Source organism: Acipenser ruthenus, chromosome 6 (assembly GCF_902713425.1).
Source record: "Acipenser ruthenus chromosome 6, fAciRut3.2 maternal haplotype, whole genome shotgun sequence".
NCBI lineage: Eukaryota > Metazoa > Chordata > Actinopteri > Acipenseriformes > Acipenseridae > Acipenser > Acipenser ruthenus.
In genome coordinates this window covers 19,983,795-20,009,576 of record NC_081194.1, presented here as the reverse complement: position 1 = coordinate 20,009,576, position 25,782 = coordinate 19,983,795, and the positions used below count along the sequence as shown (strand labels likewise).

Below are 25,782 nucleotides of genomic sequence, written 5' to 3'. Positions count from 1 at the left end.
AAGGATACACTCTTTAAGAGTCCACTGTTTTCAACTGTATTGCAATCATGCATTTCTCTCAATAAAATATGTTGCTTTCTTGCAAAGACAAATTAGTGTCCCTTTTTATTCTTACTCCTCAGGTTCTGTGAGTTCTTCCTCAGAGGTGCACTCACCACCCAACGTGGGGCTGAGGCGCAGTGGTCAGATTGAAGGGGTACGACAGATGCACAGCAATGCACCGAGGAGTGAAATTGCCACTGAGAGAGACCTTGTAGCCTGGAGTCGAAGAGTGCTGGTGCCAGAGCTACCTCCAGGCATATCCAGGTAGGGCTAGTCCTCTCTGGCTTAAGTGTTATAATATACAGAGCCAAATGTAGGCTGCAATTAAAATTACCAACAGTGTAAGTACCATGTTACTACAATACAAGAACTGTGATATCTTTAATGTTTTATACTTCCAGGAAGCAGGAACAAGTGAGAACTGCCAAGGGAGAAGAGGAGATAAGCATTTACAAATTAGAGAAGAAAAAGAGAACAGTGCCAAGTCATATTCAGAGGGAAGCTAAGGTAATTTCTACTCAAGCAGTACTTCATTTACCCCCTCCATGATACAAGACGGGACAGTGATTTTGTTTGTCACCAATAGATGATCTGTGCTGATCCAACGTCTTCAAAACAATTAATTTTTTTATAAAAAGGTTTTATAATATTGAAAAGCTCAGGTTCATTTAATCAACCTATACACTGTTGCAATAAGCCATAACTGAATTTTGTAAAGCATTTACAGCACTGGAGAATTAACCTAGATTGCTTCAACCACAATTATCACTAAAATGTGTCATAGTGAATGCTAGATTTTTTGAAATTGGAAGCCTGTTGATAAAATGTATTCAGAGAAAGTACTTATACAGAAACATATATATATATCTGCCTTCTACATGAGCAGTCCTGTACATCCTGAGCCTTATCCTTGTGCATTGTTTTTGTGAGCTGTTGTAAAAAGCTTGAACACTCAAGCTGTAGGTCTGTCTCATCTCACACTCGTTTAACACTATCAGACTGGGAAGGCCAAAAAGCAAAGTAAAAAAATGTAAGATTTAGGGCATGTATTACAGTAAATAAAGTAACAAGACCACTAATTTTCTAATTGCACATTTCTTCCTACAAGTATTTGCCTTTGTTTAAGCTGAAGTTATTTGAGAGCCAGTTCTTAATCTAAAAAAAAAAAGAACCACAAAAAACAACCAAATCTGAGCCCATGGTATAGTATTATGAGTTTTCTCCATTTAGTAAGTAAAAAAAAAAAAAAAGGTTATTGTACCTTTTTTAAGCTTTAGTTATTCTGTTGGATGCAGGAAAGGAACAACTATAGGAATGTCTGTAAAGAAGCAAATTGTATGTTAATAGGAAACTGTAACCTAATTAGGGTAGTACAACTGTTTTATTGTTTTTGTTTTTCTTGTTGCACTTTGTGCTTAAGCATTTGTTTTTCTTTCTAAATAAAACCTGATTTCTACCCGAATATTTATTCTTTCTTGATTTTATATATATATATATATATATTTTTTTTTTTTTAAAACATTTACCCAAATTTGGAAAACAATTTCACCCGAAAATCAGAACCCCCATACGTATCGTATCATGAACTCATCGTATACGTAGCACATCGTGAACTCATAAGCAGCATTGTTGTAAGCTTGTGAATACAGGGAGTTAATAACCTTTCTTTCTTAATGTTCATTTTGCCTTGTCTTCATGTGTACTGCTGGCTCTTGTTTGAATTAGTTTGAATTTAATGTCGGCTGCCTAGATGGGGTCATGTTAAATATTTCCTTCAAACCAGTTGTCTTGTGTGATTCTTCCCAGAACCATGGACCTGAGTCACTGAGTGACGGTGGGGAGACGAGGAGAATGCAGGTGAACCAGCACAACTACCATACGAGAGCAGCGGTGGAGGAGACTAGTAGGCAGGGGGACACAGCTGAGGAGGAGAACAGCTCCTCAGAGGTAAACCACCACACAAACATAGATACAATATCCATATTATGAATAAGGGGGTCCAGAAGTACTATGGACAGTTGTAAATGTACTTGATTTCCTCTTGTTGGCATGAACCAGTCTGATCAAGCCTATTCTTTGTAATGCTTTTATTGTATTATGTTTTGCAACAGCATATGGTTTAGATTAAATAATTTAAACAATGACAGTGTTTTGTTCACACATTGTTTTTTTAAACTTTGTTTTAATTTTGTAATGTCATTACAAGTACAAATGTCCAAATATTTGAACTAATATTTTTTTATATGTATTCGGATACAAGAATCGCTAGCATTTCACTAGAAATGACAAAAATGCCTTTATTTACCACCTCACCAGAAGTAGCAAGACGGTTTCAAAAATGGCAAATAAAAAATAACTCTGTGTGATACGTGATATTAATACATTAACAAAAAACACAGGACCAACACAGCAGCTCTTGAGTAAATCTGGGTCAAAAACGTGTTTTGCTGCTTTAGAGCAAGTTGGAATATCATGGAACAGATTTTATATATATTTTGATGTGACTTTGTTATGTGGAATGTAATAAACGAGAACCAAAATGATGAGTTTTTTCCCCTTCATTTTACAACGCCATTTCCACATTTGTTTTATTTGAAGTGTTTAAAGTTAAATTTCAGTTTTTGTTTGCTTGTTCAGCTACCAAAAGGGACAAGTAAACCTCATATTACTTTATGAAAACGTGTCTGTGGTCACTGTTTACTGCGAAGAAACGGCAAAGTAAAAAATAAATAAAATGCGTTGTCTTTAATACTATTTATTTCGAGAATAAACAAAACAATGTTTGACTTGAACTGCTATTTGGCATCCTTTGTTTTGTAGTTAATTCACTGGGGTAAAGTTAGACCTACATAACGTATTCTCTATTCCTGGGATATTTTTCTATTTTAACATGTTACATATTGTAACACCTTGCTGTAAAATAAAGGCACACACACACACGAGCCACGCCCCCCTGCCCCTGCTGCTGTGCTGTCTCTATCTGCTTTCTGAGCAATATAACGAATATATCCAAACGAATATTTAAGTTATGAGCGAATATCCGAACATGAAAATCCAATGTTCGTCCCAGCACTAATAGACAGCAATCAGCAGTGTTTATAAAATGAGCAAAATAAAGGAGCTTGAATGTACCCTGCAATTGACAGAAATAGGGTAGAGAGAAAAAGAAAGAAGTTGAAAAAGAAAAGAAAAAACCAGGAGAACTTTTTTTTTTAGGGCTGTCACTCGATTACAATTTTTGATTGGTTAATTTATGGGCATTAGTTGATTAATCCATCCACATTTTTAATAAAGGTAACGATCTTGTAGCGGCTGTCCTACATAGTAATACTTCTAAATCAATAGGATCTAAAAAAAATAAGCCCAATGGGAATTTGGTCTTTTGAAAGCATTTTTACTAAATGTAACAAATTTTCACAGAACAACTGTTCATTCGAGCCACTGTCAGTCACATACAGCTGAGCTGCATTTACTATTACAGCTACGTACCTGGCTTCCTGTACTACTTCTTTTTATTGTATCTAGCAAAACCTGAGACACCAAAGAGATTGTCGTTCAGAATCTTGTTAGAGGTATCCAAAAGTACTGTGGCTGTTGACAAGTGATTGCTTAACATGCTGTCATAGAAAGTATAAGAGAAAGTAATTCCACAGAATTGTTATTCAGAATAAGAACTGAAGTCTGTGTGTCAAATTTGAAAATAATTATGAAAGTACAGTACGACGTCGCATATCTGACCCCCTGTGGACTGGGGTATAGGCAGATATGTTAAAAAAAAAAAGTCATATTTGCGAACATCTATAGAAAATGACATTTACACATGCATAGTGAAGTAGTGATGTTAGTGAACAAAAACACTCAAATTGCTTTAAACGCGGGGAAATTCTTTGCTTTAAAAGTAAGCAAACGTAAACGAGATTAATTAGGCTACAATACACAGTATTGCTATGCGGTTTACTATAAGCCATCTCCACGCAAAGCTTGGAACTGATGGCTTCTTTTTTAACTCTAGAAGTCCCTGCCTCCCTGGTTCTGCTTTCTGAATATCGCTGTCACGGTACTTAGCACTCTTTCTCGATATTGCCAACAGCCGATAAGCAGCTTGTTTAAAATAGCTGAAGCAATATTTAAACCAAACGGCCGGTAAGCAATGCGTTTATGAAGCTTGCTTTGTTTAATTGAGATGTATTCAAAAGCTACAACACCACGCTGCCAATATCTGCAACCGTGCGCTCCATCATATAAATACATTGCACAAAAAAAGAGTAAAACACAAAACTTTCTCAACTGATGTATTGAAACGTCACTGCTTCACACAGCTGACTGACACGCACACAGCCCGTCTCTTAAAGGGGAACACACCAAAAGGCTGATTGCTATAACACTTTCTTTCTGTTTCCATCGCGGACGCTGCACTTCCTGCCAATACCATTACTCTTGTAGCCTAATTTTTAATATTTATTTATTTATTTATTTATTTATTTATTTGCTTATTTATTTATTTAGCGAGGCGGTTAATTGATCAGGACGGTTATGTGACGGTCGGATATGCGACGTTCCACTGTATGGTAGAAGGGATATCACATTTTACTTGTTCACATTTTTTTCTTAAATACAAAAGTCATTTTGTAGTCTCCTGCGTAGTACCTCCCCATTTGATTGATAATAATATCACAACAATCAATACATTTGTGTCTAAAAGAGCATTTACAAGTAGCATCTGTTTGTAGATTGAAAGGTTGAATCAAAAAATAACTGGTGGTTTGCTAAAGTTTTAAGACTTCATAAGTGACAGGTGCAAAAGCAGTAAATAACAATGCCCTCATGATTGAATTTGTACCGGATTATATTTTAAATGACAGGAGGGTGAAGTTCGTCCTGCAAGTGGTGAAACATCAGACGAGGAGGGAAGGGCCTGGCCAAGTGACAGCAGCAGCTCCAGGTAGGTGGAGTTCTGATATGCATTGCTCATAGCTCATGGAACATGGGACTCCAAGTCATATATATTGCTGCACTGGCCAAGACTGTTAAAGGAACTGCAACATTAAAGGGATTATTGTAAGACTTCTTGTATAACACCTTCAACATTGAACACTGAAGTCAAACATTTGAGGGATTTAAAGACTAATGGTATGCTGTTGCTGATCCCTAGAGAAGAATGTGAGACTTCTCTTGGTCGATTCTCATCTAATTAACCCTTTGCAGTCCATTTATTAAGTGTGTGTCAGGTCCAATTTATTTTCACACGCGCAGTTAATTTTAGACGCGCTGTTTAAAAGTATTTTTTTTCCACAGTCAAACGGGTTTAAAAGGCCCTGCATATCAACAAAGCACTCACTAGGCATCTCCAGCCCCGCCCCACCCTTTCGTTCACTATAGCTTTCACATATGCTAATAAATAAATAAATAATAATAATAATAATAATAATAGTCGTACATACCGATCAATCATCTCCTGATCACTCGTTTTATCACCAAACGCCTCAATAATGCGATCCAAGTCATTATTTTATTACTATAACATCTAAAAAAGGCTCTGCAAATGTCCGTGATATTCTCTGAGCGCTGATGCAGTCACAGGCAGCTTGTTTCCTTATGGCCTCTATGGGGCAAGTATGACTATTCATGAGATACGCCATTTATTTATTTATTTTTCGGATTGTCTCGGCTCCTGTCGGTCCCACACGGCCATTGAATGGTTTTCTCTGCTTTTTCTGGAGAAAAAACGACTAGAAACCCGTTTTTTGCGTCTTTTTGATGATGTTGGACAGGGTCCGACATTGGACAGGATAGGAATAATTGCAATGTCGGACCAGGTCTGACATAGGACTGCAAAGGGTTAACCATCTAATGTACCTATGTCTGTGACAACCAACCTTAAGACAAAGGCCTGTCCTATTCAATGTATGATTTGTTGAAAAACTGTGATGGCATTGTCTCACAACACACCAAATGCTCTCATTTCTACTGCCTGTAGCTCTATCCATTTTGAAAACACAATTGGTGTATATCTAATAGATTACTGTTCATGTTCAAGGTACAACTTAACATGCAGAGTCCAAGCCACCCGAAAGGGTTTTCAAGGCTCTTATTCTTAGTTTTGTGTTTCAGTGACTACACAAGTGATTATTCTGACTGGACAGCAGATGCTGGCATCAACCTGCAACCACCAAAGAAAACTGTTCGACACAAAAAAAAGAAAAATGCAAGCAGTTCAGAGGAGGATGGGGAGAAGAAAAAGGAAAAAGAGAACAAAAAGGAGAGGAAGAAAGAAAAACTAGATAAAGATGGTGCGTTACCAAAGAAAAAGAAGCCAAAGGAAAGAAGAATGAAGGTATCTAAAAATACATTTTAAAAACAAATGGAAAACACAGATATTAAATGCGCATAAAATTGATAGTTTAACGGCTGGCATGGTAAGTTTAAAAATCTTTACCGATATACTAAACAAAATGTTTAGTTGTAGGTGGTTCATGTTTCCACCCCTTTTTAGATTAATTATTGCTGTAAAAATGATACTAACATTAGTTAAGTCATTTTGGATACTTAAACCAAGCTGCCAATAATGCTTTACATTTGAAATTGTGTCTGCACTGAGCTAGCATTGAGGCATTTTGTTAATTTCATCAGAAAACATTTTTTTGTGATATGAATAAATGTAGTATAAAAACCAATAACACATTTCAGACATTTACATTTTATAATGGGAATCCTCATTTAAATCTATATCTGGTGTCGTGTATCACAAGTGTTTCACATTTTCTTTTGTAAACTTTTTCAGAGACTTCCAGCGGAAGAGTTCCAAGAGCAAGGTCTGACTCTGGAGGAATGGCTGCCTTCACCATGGATCACAGACACTGTCCCACGGAGATGCCCTTTCATACCACAGATGGGAGATGAGGTATGCCTCATTGGATATGGTGCAGAAGTTTAATGGCAGTAATATTAAGGCTGCTGTTTTAAGCCATTTAAAATAGACTCATCTGTTTAAGTGGGCATTATTCTGAAAATGTCTTGCTAAAAAAAAAATTTCCCCAAGTAATTAGCATCACAGGAGATCAGGCCTGTATATTCCTTAAAGCTATACACATCAATTAGAGATACTGTCACACAAAAAAAATTGTGAAATTCCAAGAGAGCACTGTAGTTGTCCAAGCGATGTGCATTTTATTTCTTCAGATAGTAACCTTTTGAAATTTTGCTTTCTAGGTGTACTATTTCCGTCAGGGTCATGAAGCTTATGTGGAAATGGCCAAGAAGAACAACATTTTTAGTATAAACCCTAAAAAGCAGCCCTGGCACAAGATGGAGTTAAGGGTAAAACACCTTTACAGACTAATTTTATATACATAACATTGCAGAGTTTAGCATGCCCTAAAGTGTAGAACATGTCCTATATTAACAAACATGGGAATTACAGATTAAGGCAGTTATAAAATATATTTTGTAGGTAAATTGTTGATTTTGTGAGTAATAAATCATTTTCTTGGCATCTTAGGGCACAGTCGTGACCTCCAGTGCAGTAGTTAAATTGAATTGGTGTATTTATCCCAATTGCTTAAATATATTTTCTAATTTAATTTATAGTTATTTTAGGAAATATTTTAGTCGTAACATAAACAACTGGTTTCACAGATCCCGGTTATAAACGACTGGTTTCACAACCTTACCTAAAATAACATTAGGTCATCCAAGATCAGTGCAAATCGGGATCTGTAAAACCAGCCCAAAATCATATATTTTAGTTTATTATTAAATTGTAATACTGCATAGCTAAATAAACAAAATACAACTAATTTAGAAAGCAATGTTACATTTTTGTCTGCATTGAAACATTTACATTAAATTCACAGCCATTATATTTGATTTGATTTAGAGAGATCTCAATCATTTAGAGATATCTAAATGGTTAGGAAGTCCATTCAAAACATTCACAGGAAGTCATTTAGAGAGATCTTGAAATAGTGCTAATTTTTTTATATTGTTTTTTTTAAATGCTGCATAAGATGTCTTTAAAAAAGGACCTGTGTTACCTTGAGATGACCTATTGTTATTCTAAAATGTTAAAGTAATCTAACCTGTAGCCTATCCATAACAACAAAAACATAAGTTGGTCTAATTCGTGGAAATTGTAACTTTTAGTTCTATCCCTAAAGATAAAACTTCCCTGCATTATCTCTCCTCCCATTTTGCGGCACTTTAAATTTCAGGAATTGTTTGATTTGTTGCTGTGGAATAGAAACTGCCAACTGGAAAGCTGTCATATATTTGCAGCTTCTCAGAACACACATCTGTGTTAGTTTCAAATGTAATCTACCTCTAGGTCAGTATTATCATAACATTTTAGATAAAGGTATCTTGAATTATTTTGATACATTTTTTGTACATAGAAATAGTATGGAAGGCAGACAAGTTACCTTAAAGTTGCTTGTTCTGCCAACTTAGGAAAACCAAGGTACGTCTTACATTATCTTCACCTGTCAATTCAGGGCCACTTGCTTACAACACTTACAACACAGCGCTGCACCCAGGGAACTCCCGTCCACGATCGGCAGTGAAATAGCCTGGACCTGAATCGGCGATCTCCAGGCTATAGGGCACATCCTGCACTCCACGCGAAGCGCCTTTACTGGATGCGCCACTCGGGAGCCCACAACACATTTTATACAGAGAATTGGTTTGTTGTTCTTAACAGGAGCAAGAGCTGATGAAGATTGTTGGGATCAAATATGAAGTGGGACTGCCCACCCTATGCTGTCTCAAACTGGCTTTCCTTGACCCTGATACTGGTAAACTGACAGGAGGATCCTTCTCCATGAAGTAAGTGTAATTTATAGAATAAGACATTGAGGGGTGGTTTCATACACTAGCACTAATCTGGGACTACTTTACATTCCCTAAAGTAATATTGTCGAAGATGAGTGCAAATCTAGGCTGTGATACCATCCAGAAATGATTTGTTGGCATAGCACTCTCCAGTTCATGATATAACTCAAGCTACTACTAAATTGAATCCTTAAGGCTTTGTACAAATAGGTAGATTTGGGTAAAAAAAAGGAATAATCATACTATAGCTAGTACATTTTTAAACAAGGAAATGACAAGGAAGGAGATTAGTGAGTATATTATGATGTGTGCAATGTTTTAATCTATTTAAATGCATTTTTTTATTGTTTTATTTTTTTATTTTTTTTATTTTTTTTTTAATATCAATAGGTACCATGATATGCCAGATGTTATTGATTTCCTAATTCTTAGGCAACAGTTTGAAGACACAAGGACAATACCGTGGCGTATAGGTAGGTGCCTCAACTGTATTATATTTGCTTTTTTGTGGGATTTCTGTTCTAGAGATATAATAGAAGAGCACGTACAGATCTACATATCCCTCAAAAGTTTACACATATCTGTAAAACTAGGGGATAAATTGAAGTCTCTTTCTGTGTTTTTATGTAGGGGACTTTCTCTGTCTCTGAACCTCTTGTGGTGACATGTATGTTGGTGACATAGTGAAACTTTAATTCTCCTCTTTATGTTTTTTATAATCAAGTAATATATGTAATTTGGCATTCACATCACAACCTAGAACTATTAGTAATTTTAAGACCATTAATAAATTGAATAACATTTTCAAATTAGAGTTGCCAGCAACTTTACAGCTTCCAGTACAAGTACCAAACACTTTAGAAAATAGTGCAGAATGCCAGCACCAGTATCAAACATTTTAGCAAATAGTGCAGAATGCATACATGGGTTACTATGTGTTCCATAGTAACCATGACCCTATCTGCACTCTCTCAGGAGTTTTAGATTTGACCTTTAGGAGAGGTCAAAGGTCATGGGCAGTGAAATTTTTTGATAGAGCAGACACGGGTTACTGTATGTGTTCCATAGTAACCATGACCCTATCTGCACTCAACAAGGAATTATTAACCATTTTTGTAAGTTGAAGATGTCATCCAATGTGGCCGCCATGTTTTTTTTTATTCTAGTATCTTTCCTTGACCAAATCTTAGACAATCATACTAGGATCATGTGTGCCAATGTGTGCCAATTTTTGGTTCAATTGGACTAGCGGTTTGGGAGAAGAAGATCTTTGTAGTTTGTGATTATGACGTCTGTACCGTGTGATTAGTTAATTACAGAGCTAAAATAATGTAAAACTTCAATGTTCATGTATGTGTAAATCACATTTAGTCTGTGCCACAGTTTCCAGGGAGATGTAGTTAGTCAGTGAAGTTAAATGAAGTGGTGAGTCAGACAGGGGAACAACAAAGTAAGTTAACTTTGCATATAACTTCTGTGGCTTTAAGTATTAAAAAGGCAATCAGATCAAGCTTAAGACCAAGGTACATTCATCAGATATTGTTGTAAACCTCAATATGCAGTAATTGCGCTGTATGACAGCTTTGGGCATGGATTTAAATATTTGACTTTGGGTTGTATAACAATGTAAGCCAACTTGAGAAGCCAACAGTGGTTTGTGTCATCCTGCCCCCTTTATTAAATGATTTGGAATTCTGCAAATATCCACCATTACCATGCTCCTACAAATCATGTCGCAGGAAACCCTACCTCTCCTTGGATTCCCAGTGGTTCTTTTATCACACAACATAGCTGCAATAACAAAGGAACTTTTGATTATGTAAACTTGGTTTTGTTTATGACTCTAACACAAGTGTTTTTTATCAATATGTAGGTGATCGCTTCCGTTCTGTGATTGATGACGCCTGGTGGTTTGGAACAATTGAAAGCCAGGAGCCATTTCAAACTCAGTATCCTGATAGCTCATTCCAGTGCTACAATGTCTGGTGAGTGCAGAGGCGCGGGAACTAGGGGTGCGGCAGCGGCACCACCTGCTAAAATCAGCTAGTCACGAATGCTGCTAACTGGGGTTGCTGCTTTGTGGAGCAATACTAAAAAGCGACACAGTGGAATTCTGGATGCGCCAGATGTCCATTCTCTAATGACAAACTCAACAGCCTGACACCAGAGCACAAATCAACATTTTGAAGTTTTCTGACCGTCCTTGTCTTCAACGACTACTGTAAATAAAAAAGAACTGTTCAACCTGTTTTTACAAGTAGTTAGTTAGTTAGTTAGTTAGTTACAGTCTTATTTAATGAAGTTTCTCTGATCTAGTATGCCCTGTCTTATTATAATGATCTAAATGTAATTGGTACTAGATATCATTCCCTACATGCAGTACTGAGAAATGTCTGTTGCTGTGTATTTGTGTGGTGTATACTTTGTAATATTTCATATTTTACATGTTTGGTTATTGAATGTTGCATAAGTTCAGTGAAGTATAGTTAGGTGCCTTGACTAGCATTATATTGACATTTTTTGTGAGATTTGTATTCTAGGGAAATAATGGAATAGCTTCTACAGATCTACATATGCCACAAAAGTTTACACTAATCTGTAAAGCTAGGGGGATAGATTGAGGTTTCTTTCTGTATGACTGTATGTTGGTGACTTTCCATCTATCTGAACCTTTTGAGGGGATATGTAGGTGTAATTGTGGGTGGGGAATCTGCTGCGAGAGATGAGAGACACAGAGGGAATGGATTTGAACTGCTGCACCCCTGCCCAGGTTTATTTACAATAATTTAGTCGAGTTAAATTAGACCTTTTGTAATCTTGAAAATACAAAATTAAATAATTAAGAAAGCTCTTCCTTGCTAATGTATGACTTCCATATTACATATGTTGGAAGAAGATCAATTTCTTCTAACTGAGACAGTCTACATGGACATTGTGTTAATACTTACTACTGACTGTACAAAAAACTTCTAAATGGGAAAGGCAAGAAACTAAATGTTAGCGATTTTCTTTTCTTTTTTTAAAGTTGTTCAGTTTTGGATATACAAGTATATCATATTCTTTCACATATGTGCTGTTTGATCTGACAGAACTACAGATGTCTGTATGTTTAATTTTTTTATCTACTTCTTTCTGTTTTTGTTATAACTTTTATATGCAATTGTTTCAGTTTTAAAGGGGAACCTTAAACCATTTCAAATCCTTTTCAACCTTTTAGCTGGGATAATGGTGATACAGAGAAGATGAGTCCGTGGGATATGGAAATCATTCCCAATGATGGTATGTAGCTCATTAGGCTCCAGTCGAAAAATGGCAGTTTTGATGTAATGTCTGATATTTTTTATATATATATTTAAGTGGCAACTTCACATTTCTAGTGTGTAGGCACTGTGCAGGCAAAATCGAACAGTGTCCTTCACTTCGACCGGTGACCTCCATTTTGTGGCTTTTTGGTTTTAAAAAGATTGAACGCTTCAAGATATTGCTTTCATAATTTGTATATAGGTGTATTCTGTAATTCTTCAGGCCTAGTTTCTTTCTTTGCAAACTTTCTTTGCCTCTGTGCCAAAGCCTTGTATCTCACAAACCATTTGAGTTTGTGACTTCATATTTGCAGGGTTATATTAAACCTTCAAAAACATTTTTCCATTCACTAAACGTTTAAACTGAATTCAGAGATGTCTCTCACTAAATGCATTCAGTATTATCCATCTGGTTTATTATTACTAAACAGGGTTTTCAGTGCATTCTGTATTTCTTACTAAATGGGAAACAGTATTGGCAATATGCCCACACAAACCTGCTTGAGTATAAATAACAACAAAAAAACCCACCACAGCAGTCATGTAAATGAGGGGAAATAACAGCACTTTTCACTTCTGAGCTGTCACATATCTCACATGTGTCGTGCATAGAAGCCGTGTTCATCATTTACACTGTATTAAACAGAGAAGCCATCTGACAATATACTCCTGTAGCTTGCATGCTTCTTAACAAGGCTCACAGAGGAGAGAGAATGGATGTCTCTAAGACATTATAGCTGAGAGACTGAACAGCAGCACTCTGCATAGGTACAGCACAGGTACTGCATAGGCACAGTAATTGCAGTTTATTACAGTCATGCTCTGAAACAGTGTCTTGTAATGATTTATAGAGGTGGCTGCTGATGGGTGTCACAGAAACTATATCATGTATCATTGTACAATTTACCTTCATTTTGTGGTTATATCTCTTGTATTCATCAAACATTCAATTAGAAAACCAGACAAACCATTTTATTTTGGAATTAACAAATCAAACTTCAAAACATGGCATAGATAGTTTAATATATTTTCAGAATATAGTTTTAGAAGTGTACAATGTTTCTTTATTTTTTGTAAATGTTTGTGTAGAATGCTGATGTTTTCACACACACCACCAGTTAAATGCTGTTCTGTTATTTATTAAAGAGCTGGCCTTCTGTACCCATAGCTGAAAGCTTGTGCAAATGGCATTGCTTATTTGTGGGGTCGCATCTCCACATAAGACATACCAGTTTGGGTGTTTATAACAAAACGCACAGTAATAGATGACGTAGTCATACTTTTAATAAACTTTCAATTCCTCTGAAACTCTGAGGAACATCAGCTGTAACAGTACGATAGGTTGCAAAACAATGTACTGTATGTCAGTCAGTTGTGATTGACATATATCAAGTCCCTCTTGCTTTTTCCCCCATTGGTTAAGAAGTCACTAGAACAGCAGCTAAATACGTAAAGGATGCGCCATGAACATTCATTGAGCTCTGTAGGTATTTACAGCACAGCACAGTAGAGTGAGGATGGCCAGATCTCACATACTGCGGTAAATTACTGTATTGTAACATGTAATCATTTTTTAAAACAAAAAAGAGATTTCTGTGGAGCAGGTTAAATTGATTAATATGTAACTACAAATAGTTTTTTCTTTGTAGCAGCTCATTTCTAATTTATGCTGACATATTACATTTCAAAGTCTATGTTTAGCTCTGTTTTTTGCTTAGCTGTATTTGATTGTAGTTACCAGTAGTGTCCTGTACGATCCAGCACTGAGCATACTGGTGTTTCTGTTTGTGCACTTGTTTATTTCCAGTGTGTTTTTTGCCTCCACTGTAACTCTATGCTCTGTTTTTCCAGCGGTTTTTCCAGATGAGCTGGGGCTAAGTGTCCCTCTTACAGAGGACGAGCATCGGCAGCTGCTTTACATACCTTTAGAGGGAGAATGGGGCCCCCGAACCAGGGACGAGGAGTGCCAGAGAATCATTGCTGGAATCAATCAGCTAATGAAGCTAGGTATACTAACGCAGGCTCACATAGTCGCTGTCTATTTGGCTTTTCATTGAAATGTAGCTGTTTTTTTGTTTTTTGTTTTTTGTTTTTTAAATAGTGCTTGATAATGTTTTAAACACTTTATACTGAAACTTTTATAGGAAGTGGAATCCTGGCCATTGTACAGTTTTGAAATATGAATCAAACTGGATTTATATCTACCATTTTTCATTCTGACACATCTGATTCATGTACTATTTTATTTGTTTTTATTCCAGACATTGCTGCACCATTTGTAGCACCTGTGGATCTTCAAGCATATCCTACATATTGCACTGTAGTGGCATATCTCACTGACCTAGGCACAATACAAGAGAGGCTAGAGAACAGGTTTTACAGGTAAGCTCAATTCATTCTTTCATGACCAGGTATTGTGTTATCTTTCATATACTTTCCAGATGTTACTGTAGTGTCATGAACAACTTTAAACACCCAGTTATAAGGTATTCAGTTTAACTAAAAAGTATAGTTGAGAATATATGTAGAGATGTTTTGACGAAAGCTCACTGTTCTATGTTTTTGTGAAATATGCAGGTTTTGAGACTTGTTTAGCTTATCTATGGAATGATTTAATTTTGTTCTCTCTCTTTTTACTTGGGACACAGGCGTTTATCTTCACTGATGTGGGAAGTTCGATACATAGAACACAACGCGCAAACCTTTAACGAACCTGGAACTCCTATCGTAAAAACTGCCAAATTTGTTTCTGACCTAATGCTGCAGTTCATTAAGTACGTTTTCAAAGTAATTTATACAATACTACCACCGCAGTCTAAAGCTGTGCTAGAACGCATGTAGATCAGTTATACAACATGATTTATGGTGGGATTTCAAATTGATGTCTAGTTCCCTTTCCTCCTATGCTATACGTTTGAGTAGATGTAATCGGAGCTCATTTTTCACCCCTTTGTTTTAGATGTTCAATAAAGCTTAAAGATACAGAGCTAAAACACCAACTAGATGCTATGTTAAACCATGATCTACTGTAGCCATCTTGAGTCTTGTTTGTGACCTAAGATTAAAGTAAAATGTCTTACAAGTTAAGATTCTTCTTTTTGTCTGAAAAAGATACTTAATTTCCTCTGCACTTACCACTGGTATTCTGTTTTGCCATAGAGACCATAGCTGCACAGATATAATTCCACTCTACAGTAGCATGAAGAAGAAAACATTCTCAGACTCTGAAGAGGAGGTAATTTTAATATTTTCTAATGAAGATGTGGTCATTTTAATATTTTCTAAAGAACTGTGAATCAAATGGTTTACATTTATTTATTTATTTTAAGAAACGCTATCGGAAATGTTTATTTTAAATCTGTTGAAATGTATTATTGATCTACCACAGTTTTATATTTGAACCCATTGTATGTTGAAAGGTTGTTTCTATGTACTCTTTTCACGGCAATGAAAATTCAAATAAACAAATAAATAAATAGAATTAGCTGTACTGTCTAAATAGTGTAGCTTATTAACAGTTCTGAAAAAAAGATGTGTCAGGAGTTAGGGTTACATTAAGATAAATGCAAATGTAAGGAACTAAGAAAGGTGACATGCTAAAAGAATCAAGCTGAAATTCTGAAGAGATACTTGTTTGTTGCGCTTCAGTTCCATAGCTTTCTTCAAAAGTGTGATGAATCAGCTGAGTTGTCAAGGCTCTTGAACAAGGCAGCACTGGAAGTGCTAACTTACTTCCTCAGTTTTTTTTTGTGGAATAGAAACCTAACCTTGTTTGAAATCGTGTGTGAAGGAAAATTGCCCTCTTGGTCACTGCTTTATTCGGAACACTGCAGTTCCAGTGTAGTATGCACTTACCTTATAAATGACATCTTCTCACACTACAACAGGAAGTGTGCTCAGCCACTAGTACAGAATTGGGACAGGGAACGTTACAGGCCTGGAGCATGTATAGCCTTCTCTTCTCAACCGTAAAGGTGGTTTTATCAACTAAAACATTCACATTTTCTTAACTAAAGGATGAAGATGAGGATACAGACGCTCCAAGTACTTCAACTAGGAAAAAGAAGGTAACCCTGCACTGTCCATATCTTATCTGACTATTTTAAAAGTAACTGCCTTTGCTTTGCAATTTGACACTTGTGTCTATTTTATTTTATATGTTGTTGTTTTTTTTTAATTTTTTAATAAATTATTTTATGAAATGATATAGTAAAGAGAAACTACTAAAACATTTCAGTTAATAATATCATAAACCAAAGCTTTTTCATGTTGAGATATGCTGTAAAATTCTGGCATAACTGCCCTTATTTTGACAGCTCATCTCAATGACTTAACTGTAGGGAAAAATTTAATACAGTAATACACTATACAGCATTTTAGTTTTTGTAAATGAGACTTTTTATCAGCAGAACTGAGTCAGATCTGGGTAGTTGAGCTGTGCTATGAATTGTCTGTAAGCTGTTTTTGTTTTTTTTTCCAGGAGCACAAACCCATTAGGAAGCTACGTAATAATGCCCAGTCTTACGATGACCAGGTGTGGAAAACTCAGTGCAAAGAGCTGCTGGATCTGATATTTCAATGTGAAGACTCAGAGCCTTTCCGGCAGCCTGTTGACCTTCAAGAGTATCCGGTATGGTCATTATTTTATTACTCTAAATTCATTCATTCCTTCACTAACTTCTCTGTGCTTAAATATACTTTTTGTCTTAAGAGATCATCATTTCCACAAATGATTGGTACGGATACCTTCTGTATAACTTGAGCACACTAGGGTTCCAGCGATACAGGATTTTTTTACATCACGGTACAAGCTTAACAGAAAATGATGATATCCTGATATCATGAAAATGATCATCTGGTTCTAGAACTGATATTTTTTTTCTTTTAGATCATTTTAAAGAAAGGAGCAGTACTAAAGTCAACAATACCAGTATAGAGTAGAAGTTCAAAGAAAATAAATATATTTCACTGAATTTTATTCTTGTAAACTCCAAAATTAGTACAATAGTACATGTCCAGACAGTAAACGGACTACAACACTAAATGCATTTTAATTTCATTGAATGATGTTGAATTAAGAAAGAAAAAGAATAGAAAATTGCCTGTAATCAAGCCAAACTCAGTTATATACGGCTGGCAAATAAAAATATAGATGCTGAATGCTTTACTGTAAAGAAGGAGCCTTGTTCTCAGTATTATATTGAACTAAATCGTCAATATTTGGATATTTTTTAAAACAAAGAACATTTGTACTAATGTACATATAAATCATAAAAGATTAGTTTAAGAAAAACAAAAACAAGTTTACTTTTCTTTCTACACAGCGGAAGAAGGGCTTTTGTCCGAAACATCACTATGTCTGTCTGTCTGTCTATAATATAGATATTATTTATTTATTTATTTATTTATTTATTTATTTTTTTTTTTTTGTAGGATTACAGGGACATCGTTGACACCCCAATGGATTTCAGTACGGTGCGAAAGACTCTTCAGGCTGGAAACTATGAGTCACCGACAGAGCTGTGCAAGGATGTGAGGCTTATATTTAGCAATTCCAAGGCTTACACACCAAGCAAGAAGTCAAGGGTAAAATGATACCTTTTAATGATATTGCACATTCTGTGCTAGACTGCTCCATTTTACTCCAAGTTCCTCCAGAGAGATATAATACTTGAAGGTGTTACTTCATTTTGTTTAGTTATAATACCCCTTATATTACTTCTTAATTTATTCCATACATTCTCCTTGGCCATACATCCCAGATTTAATTGACTAAATGTCTGGAAGGCATATATTTGAATAAACTGGAAAACCATGAAACCCTAAAGGTAACACTGTGGATACCCAACCCAGTTATTTTCTTGTTTAACCCTTTAAGGACCGGGATCGTGTTAACATGATCATACTGAAGTGGGCTTCTAGGACCGCAATCGTGTAAACATGATAAAAACAGGGCCACCGTACTTAGCAGTACAGGCCTGAAACACATCAGGGGATAGGGGAGGGACTGATGTTCACTTCCTGATAGCTTTTTTTTTTTTTTCGTTTGACGTCACTGAGGCATTTAGTGTCTAAAGGGCGGAGACAGTTTACAGCAGCCTGCAGAGACAAAAGCAGAAACGAAACGTCACAGAAACTTGTTTAGAGCGAATAAAAAAGGGGAAACACTGTAACTAGAATGTATTTGACTTAGAATTATATTAGAACGTGTATTCTGTCTTGTGTGTTTTAATATAAATGTTTTTACAACATTTATAAATATCAAGAAACAAGTGGATATAAGTAGATACTATTTCATGAACTAAATGTAACAGGTGTGTGTGTTTTTTTTTATTTTTATTACTGATAATAATGAAATGAGTAACTATTTTGTGAAAATAAATCGAGTAGTGTCCATTATTGAATAAGCATGTATTATGTAATTGCAATCACTCAGGTGAAACAATGTCTTGTAATCTGCCAAAACATCAACAAAAATATATATGTATGTATGTATGTATGTGTATATATATATATATATATATATATATATATATATATATATATATATATATATATATATATATATATAATATATTGTGTTGGAAAAAAAAAGCGAAAAGTTTATATGGTTTCTGAAGTACTTTAGAATGTTCCCCAGAGTGTTCTGAAAAAAGACACCATTTACAAGATGCTACTGTAAAAATAGATTTTTAGTGAATTTTTATAGAGAGAGTCAACTACAGCCAAAAAGCGCTTGGTCCTGGGGGAGCATCCCACCTGAAAAATGCTTGGTCCTGAAAGGGTTTAAAAAAGAGGCATTTGCATTTTAATTATTTTCCTTTTTTCCAGATTTACAGCATGAGCCTGCGGCTATCAGCTCTGTTTGAAGAGCATGTCAGTGTTATTCTGTCGTGCTATAAGTCTGCCCATCGATTCCATGCAGCAAATAAGCTAACCAGACAGAGGAAGAAAAGGCGGAGAAGTGCCTCCCCTTCTAGCAGTGCTGCTTCCAGGTTTGTTTCCAAAGCAGTTGGAAAGGGATACAGATACAAACACCCTTTAGAATGTAAAAGCAGATTTGAGCAGATCATTGACAATTGATTGTATGAACAATCTGCTGACTTGATACTAAAAAGCTAGTGTGCAATACAGTAAGACAATGATGTACTGTACTTCAGCATAATAAATGTAAAAGTGCACTTAGTATTTTAGCATTAAGCTAAAAGAAAAGCCTAATATTTAATCGGACCATAAAAGTTCAAAACTACAGTAAATGATCAGCTTTTACTGTGTGTTCAGATTACATTTATATCTTCCACATTTTTCAGGTAGTCTCTAGTGTTGTGATGTGTATTGCACAGCTTCATGTTTTAAATTAGCTATATTACATATATACATACTGAATGAGTCAGTGACTTTTTAGGTTTCTGTTTGAGAAGTTATTTGAGAAATTCCTAGAATACAGCTGTGTACCAAACATTCAATCCCATTATGAGTTTTGTCAAGTAAAAAAAAAAAAAAATCTTGCTTCCCACCCATAGCCCTGAAAGGAAGCGACAGGCAGTGAAGTCCCAGATGAAGCCAGAGCTCTCTGCCTCCTCTCCTTCCCTGGGAGCCTCTCGATCCCCATCACTCCGCCAGGCTGCCGCTCAGTTGAACGGGAAGGCTGTGGAATCTGCAGCTGTCATTCGGACAAGAAGCACCAGGCGGTTTGGAAACCTTTCTGTCGCTCCAGCTACATCATCTGGGGCAAAATCATCTACTTCAAAAAACAATACCTCCCTCACTGCACATGGAAAGCCAGGTAGTTGTAATTTCTGTCCATCCCTAAAGAACCTCTTTCTGTCAGAGCTGTGAATTTGAATTGGATGAAAAAGCATCCACTGTATATATACACACACAGTGCTGGCACAAATTCGGCAACAAATGATTTACAGCAAGACTAGGAGTGGAGATTAAGCGAAGGTGTCAATATAAATATATATCTATACCTATATATCTATCTATATATATAAAAATTTGACTGCTTTTAGAAGTATTTTAAGAGAATAATATTAGCATTAATTAACATTTAAGAGCCTACACTGAAAGGAAAATGCACCCAATATAACTGTTTCCTTTTTTCAGTGACAGATAGTCCTAACAAACCTCTCAAGGCCCAGAACACTGTATCTTCTGCTTGCCTCTCAAGTGATACTGAGAACACAAGGAGTTCCTCCACTGCAGAAAGTGCTGGCGAGCAAAGGAAGGTGAAACGGAAACTGAAGGCATCGTTAAGCCAGCAGGAGGGTAAGAACTAAGAAAACAGGCCAATGCAGTAGGGCTAAAGGTTTTATAGAGTGCTTATAAAGTCAATTGACAACTTTGCACTACCATATTTAGAGAAATATATAAAGGTGCCTGTAAAAGTGCTGCATTCATTAAGTTACATTATATCCTGTGATGATTGTTGCTGCCATCCTGTTCATTTTTTTTTTTTTTTTAATTTTTAGTTGTTGCCAGTGGTTTTTACCCCGGTTTTCTCCCCAATTTGGAATGCCCAATTATTATTTTTTTCCTGGTTCACTGCTGCAAATCTCGCGCCGACTCGAGAAACGGCAGCAGACACACGTGTCCTCTGAAACGTGTCCTGCCAAGCCATCTTTTCTTGTGCTGCAGGTGTACAGCGAAGCCAGCAGACCCGTAGTGCCGGAGGACAACACAGATCTGAGTGGTTTCTACAGCAGACCCGCAGGCGCCCTGTCGGCACAAGAGAAACGATAGCAATCGGTTTATTATCAGATGCACAAAAGCAAATGAACAATATAGATAAATAAACTTAGAAGAAAACGTTTTACAGAAGAGCACAGCACAAGAAGTTATAAAAAAAGTAATTTATTTTTCTTTTTTTCAACAAAAGGGTATTCCTTTACCTTGAGTCTAAGGCTGTTCACAATCAATACCGATAATGCGTTTCTCCACGCCGCCTTTCTGCACAGGGCACAGTTGCCTGAATTTTTATTTTTATTGCACTTGCCAACCTGGCATTGGCGTCTATTGCGACTCTCAGCGAGGTTGCCAGCTTCAGCTGTGGGTACACGTTTGGCAGTCTCCCACTGTTGTTCTTACAAAGTTCCTGTGCTAACTGTAAAATATATTCTCTCCTTGGTAAATTCTGCTCCGTGCATTCTTTATAAAGTACCCAGGAGTTGATGGCTGCTAGGTCCAATACATTGTAAAACACCTGAACAGACCACCGTCGGGAGCCAGCTTTCACGGAATACTTCCATGCCATCTGATCCAAAACATCAACTCCATATTTTGTTGCATTGTAAAACTCCACGGTCTCTGGTATTTATTTTCACTAGTCCCAATGCTAATTGACTGACCAAAACAGCACAGCTGGCAAGCAGGCCAGTTGAAAAACAATAGACTGTCAGTCATTCTCTCAGGTAGAGAGTAGAGAATAATCTAATTACAGCTAAGCACATTGCGGACTGGTAAATAAAAAATAATAAAATAGAATACCGTTCTGTATAATCACAATACAGTTGTTTTCTGTGTGGCCGTCAATGTCACTGCTACCGGGGCTTTTAGGTATAATGTAATATATCTCCTTTATTTCTGCACTCCCGCGTTTCATGCTTTGTGAGAATATTTAATACATACGGACAGAAAGGTACATGAACGCACAGCCCCATATGTGTTACATGACCGGAGAAAATTACAGTTTAAAACCAGAAACCGCCAAAATGACTGCCGCTGGACTTCTAGTGTTAAAACAATCTCTCAATTCATTCTGAGCACAGGAGTGTGGAATTCATATCGACTGATGCCCGGTACAGCAAGATTTGGTTGAGGGACAACAGGTGGTCGATCTGTTAGAAAAACAAACCGGGTAGATTTCTAGAGAGCCATACAAGTTTATGCAAACTCTGAATAATGTAACGGTATTGTTATTATCATTATTATTATTATTTATTTATTCATTACTTAGCAGACATCCTTATCCAGGGTGACTTACAATTGTTACAAGATATCACATTATTTTTACATACAATTACATTATTTTTTGCACATTATTTTTACATACAATTACCCATTTATATAGTTGGGTTTTTACTGGAGCAATCTAGGTAAAGTACCTTGCTCAAGGGTACAGCAGCAGTGTCCCCCACCTGGGATTGAACCCACGACCCTCCAGTCAAGAGTCCAGAGCCTTAAGCACTACTCCACACTGCTGCCCTATTACTAATTGACATTGCTTTTGTCTGCAGTAGGAGCTCAGTTACATGCCACTTTTTTGCGTGTGTTTTGTGTGACGGGAAGGGAGAAAGTAGATTAAAGACAAGTGGATTTTTCTAGTATTTTGTCCCTTGGACAATATATGTTTTTTTCAGAAATTCCACAACCTTGTGAGCAGCCTAATAAGCTAACTTAATTTTCTATTATTTCCAGCAAATTCCCAAGATAGCCCGAGGGCACAGAAAAACTTGCAGCTGAATGGACACGATGGACACAGTTCAAATTATGTGGTCAGAAGAGGTCGAAAACCAAAGGCAATGACCCCCGCAAAGGCAGCATCTGTTGTAATTTCAGAAACTGATGTGAAGCGCCCTGGCAAAAAAAGGGGACGTAAAAGCAAAAAAGAATTGGAAGCCATGAGAGCAAATGAGCTACAAAATAGAGCTACAACGACAGAGGAAGAGGAAAGGGACCAGTCGACCAGTGATGAGGCAGGCACCTCTTCTGCTGCGGCAGACACTAGCTCTGAGCAAGGTCCTATAGTACAGAAGTCCCGCCGAGGCAGAAAACCCAGAAGCATGAAAGCACCACCAGAAATGCCTCCTGCACCCACTGCAGTGAGCCCAAAGATGCAAACACGAAGCAGTGGGAAGATTGAAGGACCCGTAGAGCGAATGGAGGAGGAGGAGGAGGAGGAGGAAGAGGAAGAAGAAGGGGAGGAGGAGGAGGACGAAGAAGAAGAGGAGGAGGAGGAGGAGGAGGAGGAGGATAATGAGAGGACCGAAGAGGAGGTTGAGGGGGTTCAGGAAGAGGGCACCGACAAAAGCTCTAAATTCCCCATGAGAACCAGAAATCAGGGTCGAAGGACAGCTTTTTACAATGAAGACGACTCTGAAGAAGAGCAGAGGCAGCTGCTGTTTGAAGATTCGTCTTTAACCTTTGGGACTTCCAGTAAGGGGCGAGTTCGGAAATTGACTGAAAAGGCAAAAGCAAATCTAATTGGCTGGTAAACCACAACCTAAAACTAAAGAATAAACTAACAGAAAGACTTTGGTAACTTTTGCTCTGTGATCTCCAGGTAAAAGCTACGGCACTTGAGGACACTGCAATTATTGCTGCTAATTTTGTATATTCATTGGTTAACCTACCTACTTTAGGACCAAAATCGGGCCCTTTGCCCAAACTTTGATATACAATATTTTCCCCTTTTTAATTAATATGGTCTTGAACGTGATAATACTAAATACCCAGAGTATAAAAGTATGTTTTATAATTAAAACTACCAACAGGCTTTTAGATACAAGCAAACCTGTTGTTTTAAAGTTAGGAAATGTTGGTTAACAGTGGCCTGACTTAAAGTAAATATCAATGTAAATTACACATGAAAAGCTCTTCTGTTATCTGTTTGAAAACAGCTCCTTCTTGGGTTTAATAACCTTTACTTGGGTCTGTATACATTTTATAAGCCAAGGACCACGTACCAGTGGAAGAGTCATTCCAGAAGTGTTCCCTTACCTTTTCAGAAAGTTTAGGAGTTCATTTTTTATGCTCATGTTAAATAAGAATTTATAGAATAGAGAATTATTGTGATCTACTGAAAGTCTGACTTTGCAGATTACATACAAAGCTAATCATTCACCAGGGCCAGTGTCATTTATGTGCATTGAGTTTTAAGACTTTTTAGTTTAAAATACTTGTAATCAATCATATACAGAATCGTATTTATTATGTACTCTTAGATGAAGCTGTAGATATGGCTCCCAAACGTAATACATTTTTAGTTTACACTATTGGTTTTTTCAAAGGTGAATCACAGATAACCACCATTGCGTGGGAGTGCCACACAGGTTATATGTACATACCTTGCATGTTGCCACATTTCCAGATTGATGCATTTCTTATGTTTCAGCTGACGGCTGAATGGACTTGGTGTGTGATCAACAACATACATAAATGATATAAACAAGGAGGAACTGTTTTTCAAAGATATGGTGAAAAAAGGCAAGATGCAAGAAAAAATATCCCTGCTTTTAAAACCTTTGCAGACCCAATTAAAGGACTGTAACATTAAAAAAAAGTGATGAAGACATGGATAGTACAGTTTTCAAGTACTCCAATCTCAAGTTTTATTCTTTTTGTGGAAAAGCCAGCTGACTTGAACATCATATGTCACAACAACTACAGATCTAAGGCCACAGGATTCCAGGTATGAAGAGCATTTTATGCCAAGCTGCAGCTCCTGACCAGATAAATCTATGGACTAGATCTTAGCTGTAACAGTGTTGAGACTGTTCAACTGTAAATGTAAAACAAAAGGAACTTTGAATGTGCACAGACAGACAGGCACTTGGGTGAAGTGCAAACATCCTCCTTCAAGATACTTCCACCATGTTGTGTAGCATCATCTTTGGTTTGCCTGCAATAACTGACATACACCAAGACAATTACAACTTACATTTGGAGAAGTTTATGAAAAATGTGTGGATTTTACCACAAAAAAATTGCTTTGATGCAACCCTAGTCACTGGCAGAAAATTAATGTTTCACATTGGTGAATACAAGTAAATACAAGTAAAAAAAAAAAAATAATAATAATTTATGGACATCTCCACTTTTGGTTTTTGGTACATCCTTAATGGGACAGAATGTTTTTACAACACTTGGTGGAAGGTTGTGTACATAGGAAAAAAAAAGAACTAGTAAGAAGCCAGATTTAGAGAACACAACTCTTGAGTATCATCACCAAAAAAGGTACTTGGTTCCATGCATACCAGCTGAATGTATTAGTTTGTATACATATCATTCAATTGAAGGTACAAGATATAAACATTACAACAAAAATATTGTCAACATATTTTGCTGGGTAAACACGATTTGAGGTGAAACATATTGTATACAAAGGTGTTGTAACACTAGCCATGGAAGAGCATGAGCATTTTATGTAAATATTACATTTGTATAAAATGTATTCGAAACCTCAGAACTTTCACCCACCAATCAGGAAGGTCCTTTGCTGGGCTCTACCACACAATAGGTGGCCACAGAACATTCAGATTGAATGTCTAGTTTTTAAAAAAAGCAAAAAGGGAGTAAAGAAAAAGAATTGCAAAAAAAGAAAAATAACTTCAACTAAATTACAGAATGACTACGCTTTTGCTTCGATGCAAAGTGAAATAAAAAAAAAACTTCAATGTTTCGTAACTTGAAACTAATGATTTTGGGGTGGGTGTGTGTGTATAAGAGCCTATACAATAACATATTATTGTCTAGTTCTGAGACATTGGTAGTTATTTTTATTTACCAGTTACAACAATTGTTTTTTGATATCTGTGACACAGTGGAAGGCATGGAACGTTAAGCCATAAAGCCTGTGATAGAGGCCCATGCTAACCCAGGTGCAAGAACT

At 36.6% G+C, this 25,782-nt stretch overlaps 1 protein-coding gene across 2 annotated transcripts in view; it reads left to right on the top strand.

Annotated features, from left to right (window-relative positions):
- Positions 1-24,962, top strand: part of phip (pleckstrin homology domain interacting protein) — a 73,459-nt gene extending 48,497 nt beyond the window's left edge. The window contains exons 19-41 of one of the 2 annotated variants that reach the window (XR_004545775.3): positions 123-306; positions 444-549; positions 1,849-1,989; positions 4,905-4,984; positions 6,154-6,376; positions 6,824-6,943; positions 7,252-7,359; positions 8,738-8,862; positions 9,259-9,341; positions 10,742-10,853; positions 12,086-12,147; positions 14,022-14,177; positions 14,432-14,552; positions 14,819-14,944; positions 15,330-15,405; positions 16,187-16,237; positions 16,651-16,800; positions 17,604-17,756; positions 19,002-19,165; positions 19,694-19,956; positions 20,280-20,441; positions 22,590-23,454; positions 24,286-24,962. Coding sequence is in view for 1 of the 2 variants with exons in the window: in XM_034018436.3 (XP_033874327.3) it covers positions 123-306; positions 444-549; positions 1,849-1,989; positions 4,905-4,984; positions 6,154-6,376; positions 6,824-6,943; positions 7,252-7,359; positions 8,738-8,862; positions 9,259-9,341; positions 10,742-10,853; positions 12,086-12,147; positions 14,022-14,177; positions 14,432-14,552; positions 14,819-14,944; positions 15,330-15,405; positions 16,187-16,237; positions 16,651-16,800; positions 17,604-17,756; positions 19,002-19,165; positions 19,694-19,956; positions 20,280-20,441; positions 22,590-23,386 (3,563 nt within the window). In the remaining variant the exon portion in view is untranslated. Of the gene's footprint in view, positions 1-122; positions 307-443; positions 550-1,848; positions 1,990-4,904; positions 4,985-6,153; positions 6,377-6,823; positions 6,944-7,251; positions 7,360-8,737; positions 8,863-9,258; positions 9,342-10,741; positions 10,854-12,085; positions 12,148-14,021; positions 14,178-14,431; positions 14,553-14,818; positions 14,945-15,329; positions 15,406-16,186; positions 16,238-16,650; positions 16,801-17,603; positions 17,757-19,001; positions 19,166-19,693; positions 19,957-20,279; positions 20,442-22,589 lie in introns of both variants that reach the window. The other variant, XM_034018436.3, reaches the window with a different exon arrangement.
- Positions 24,963-25,782: the final 820 nt, after the last annotated feature.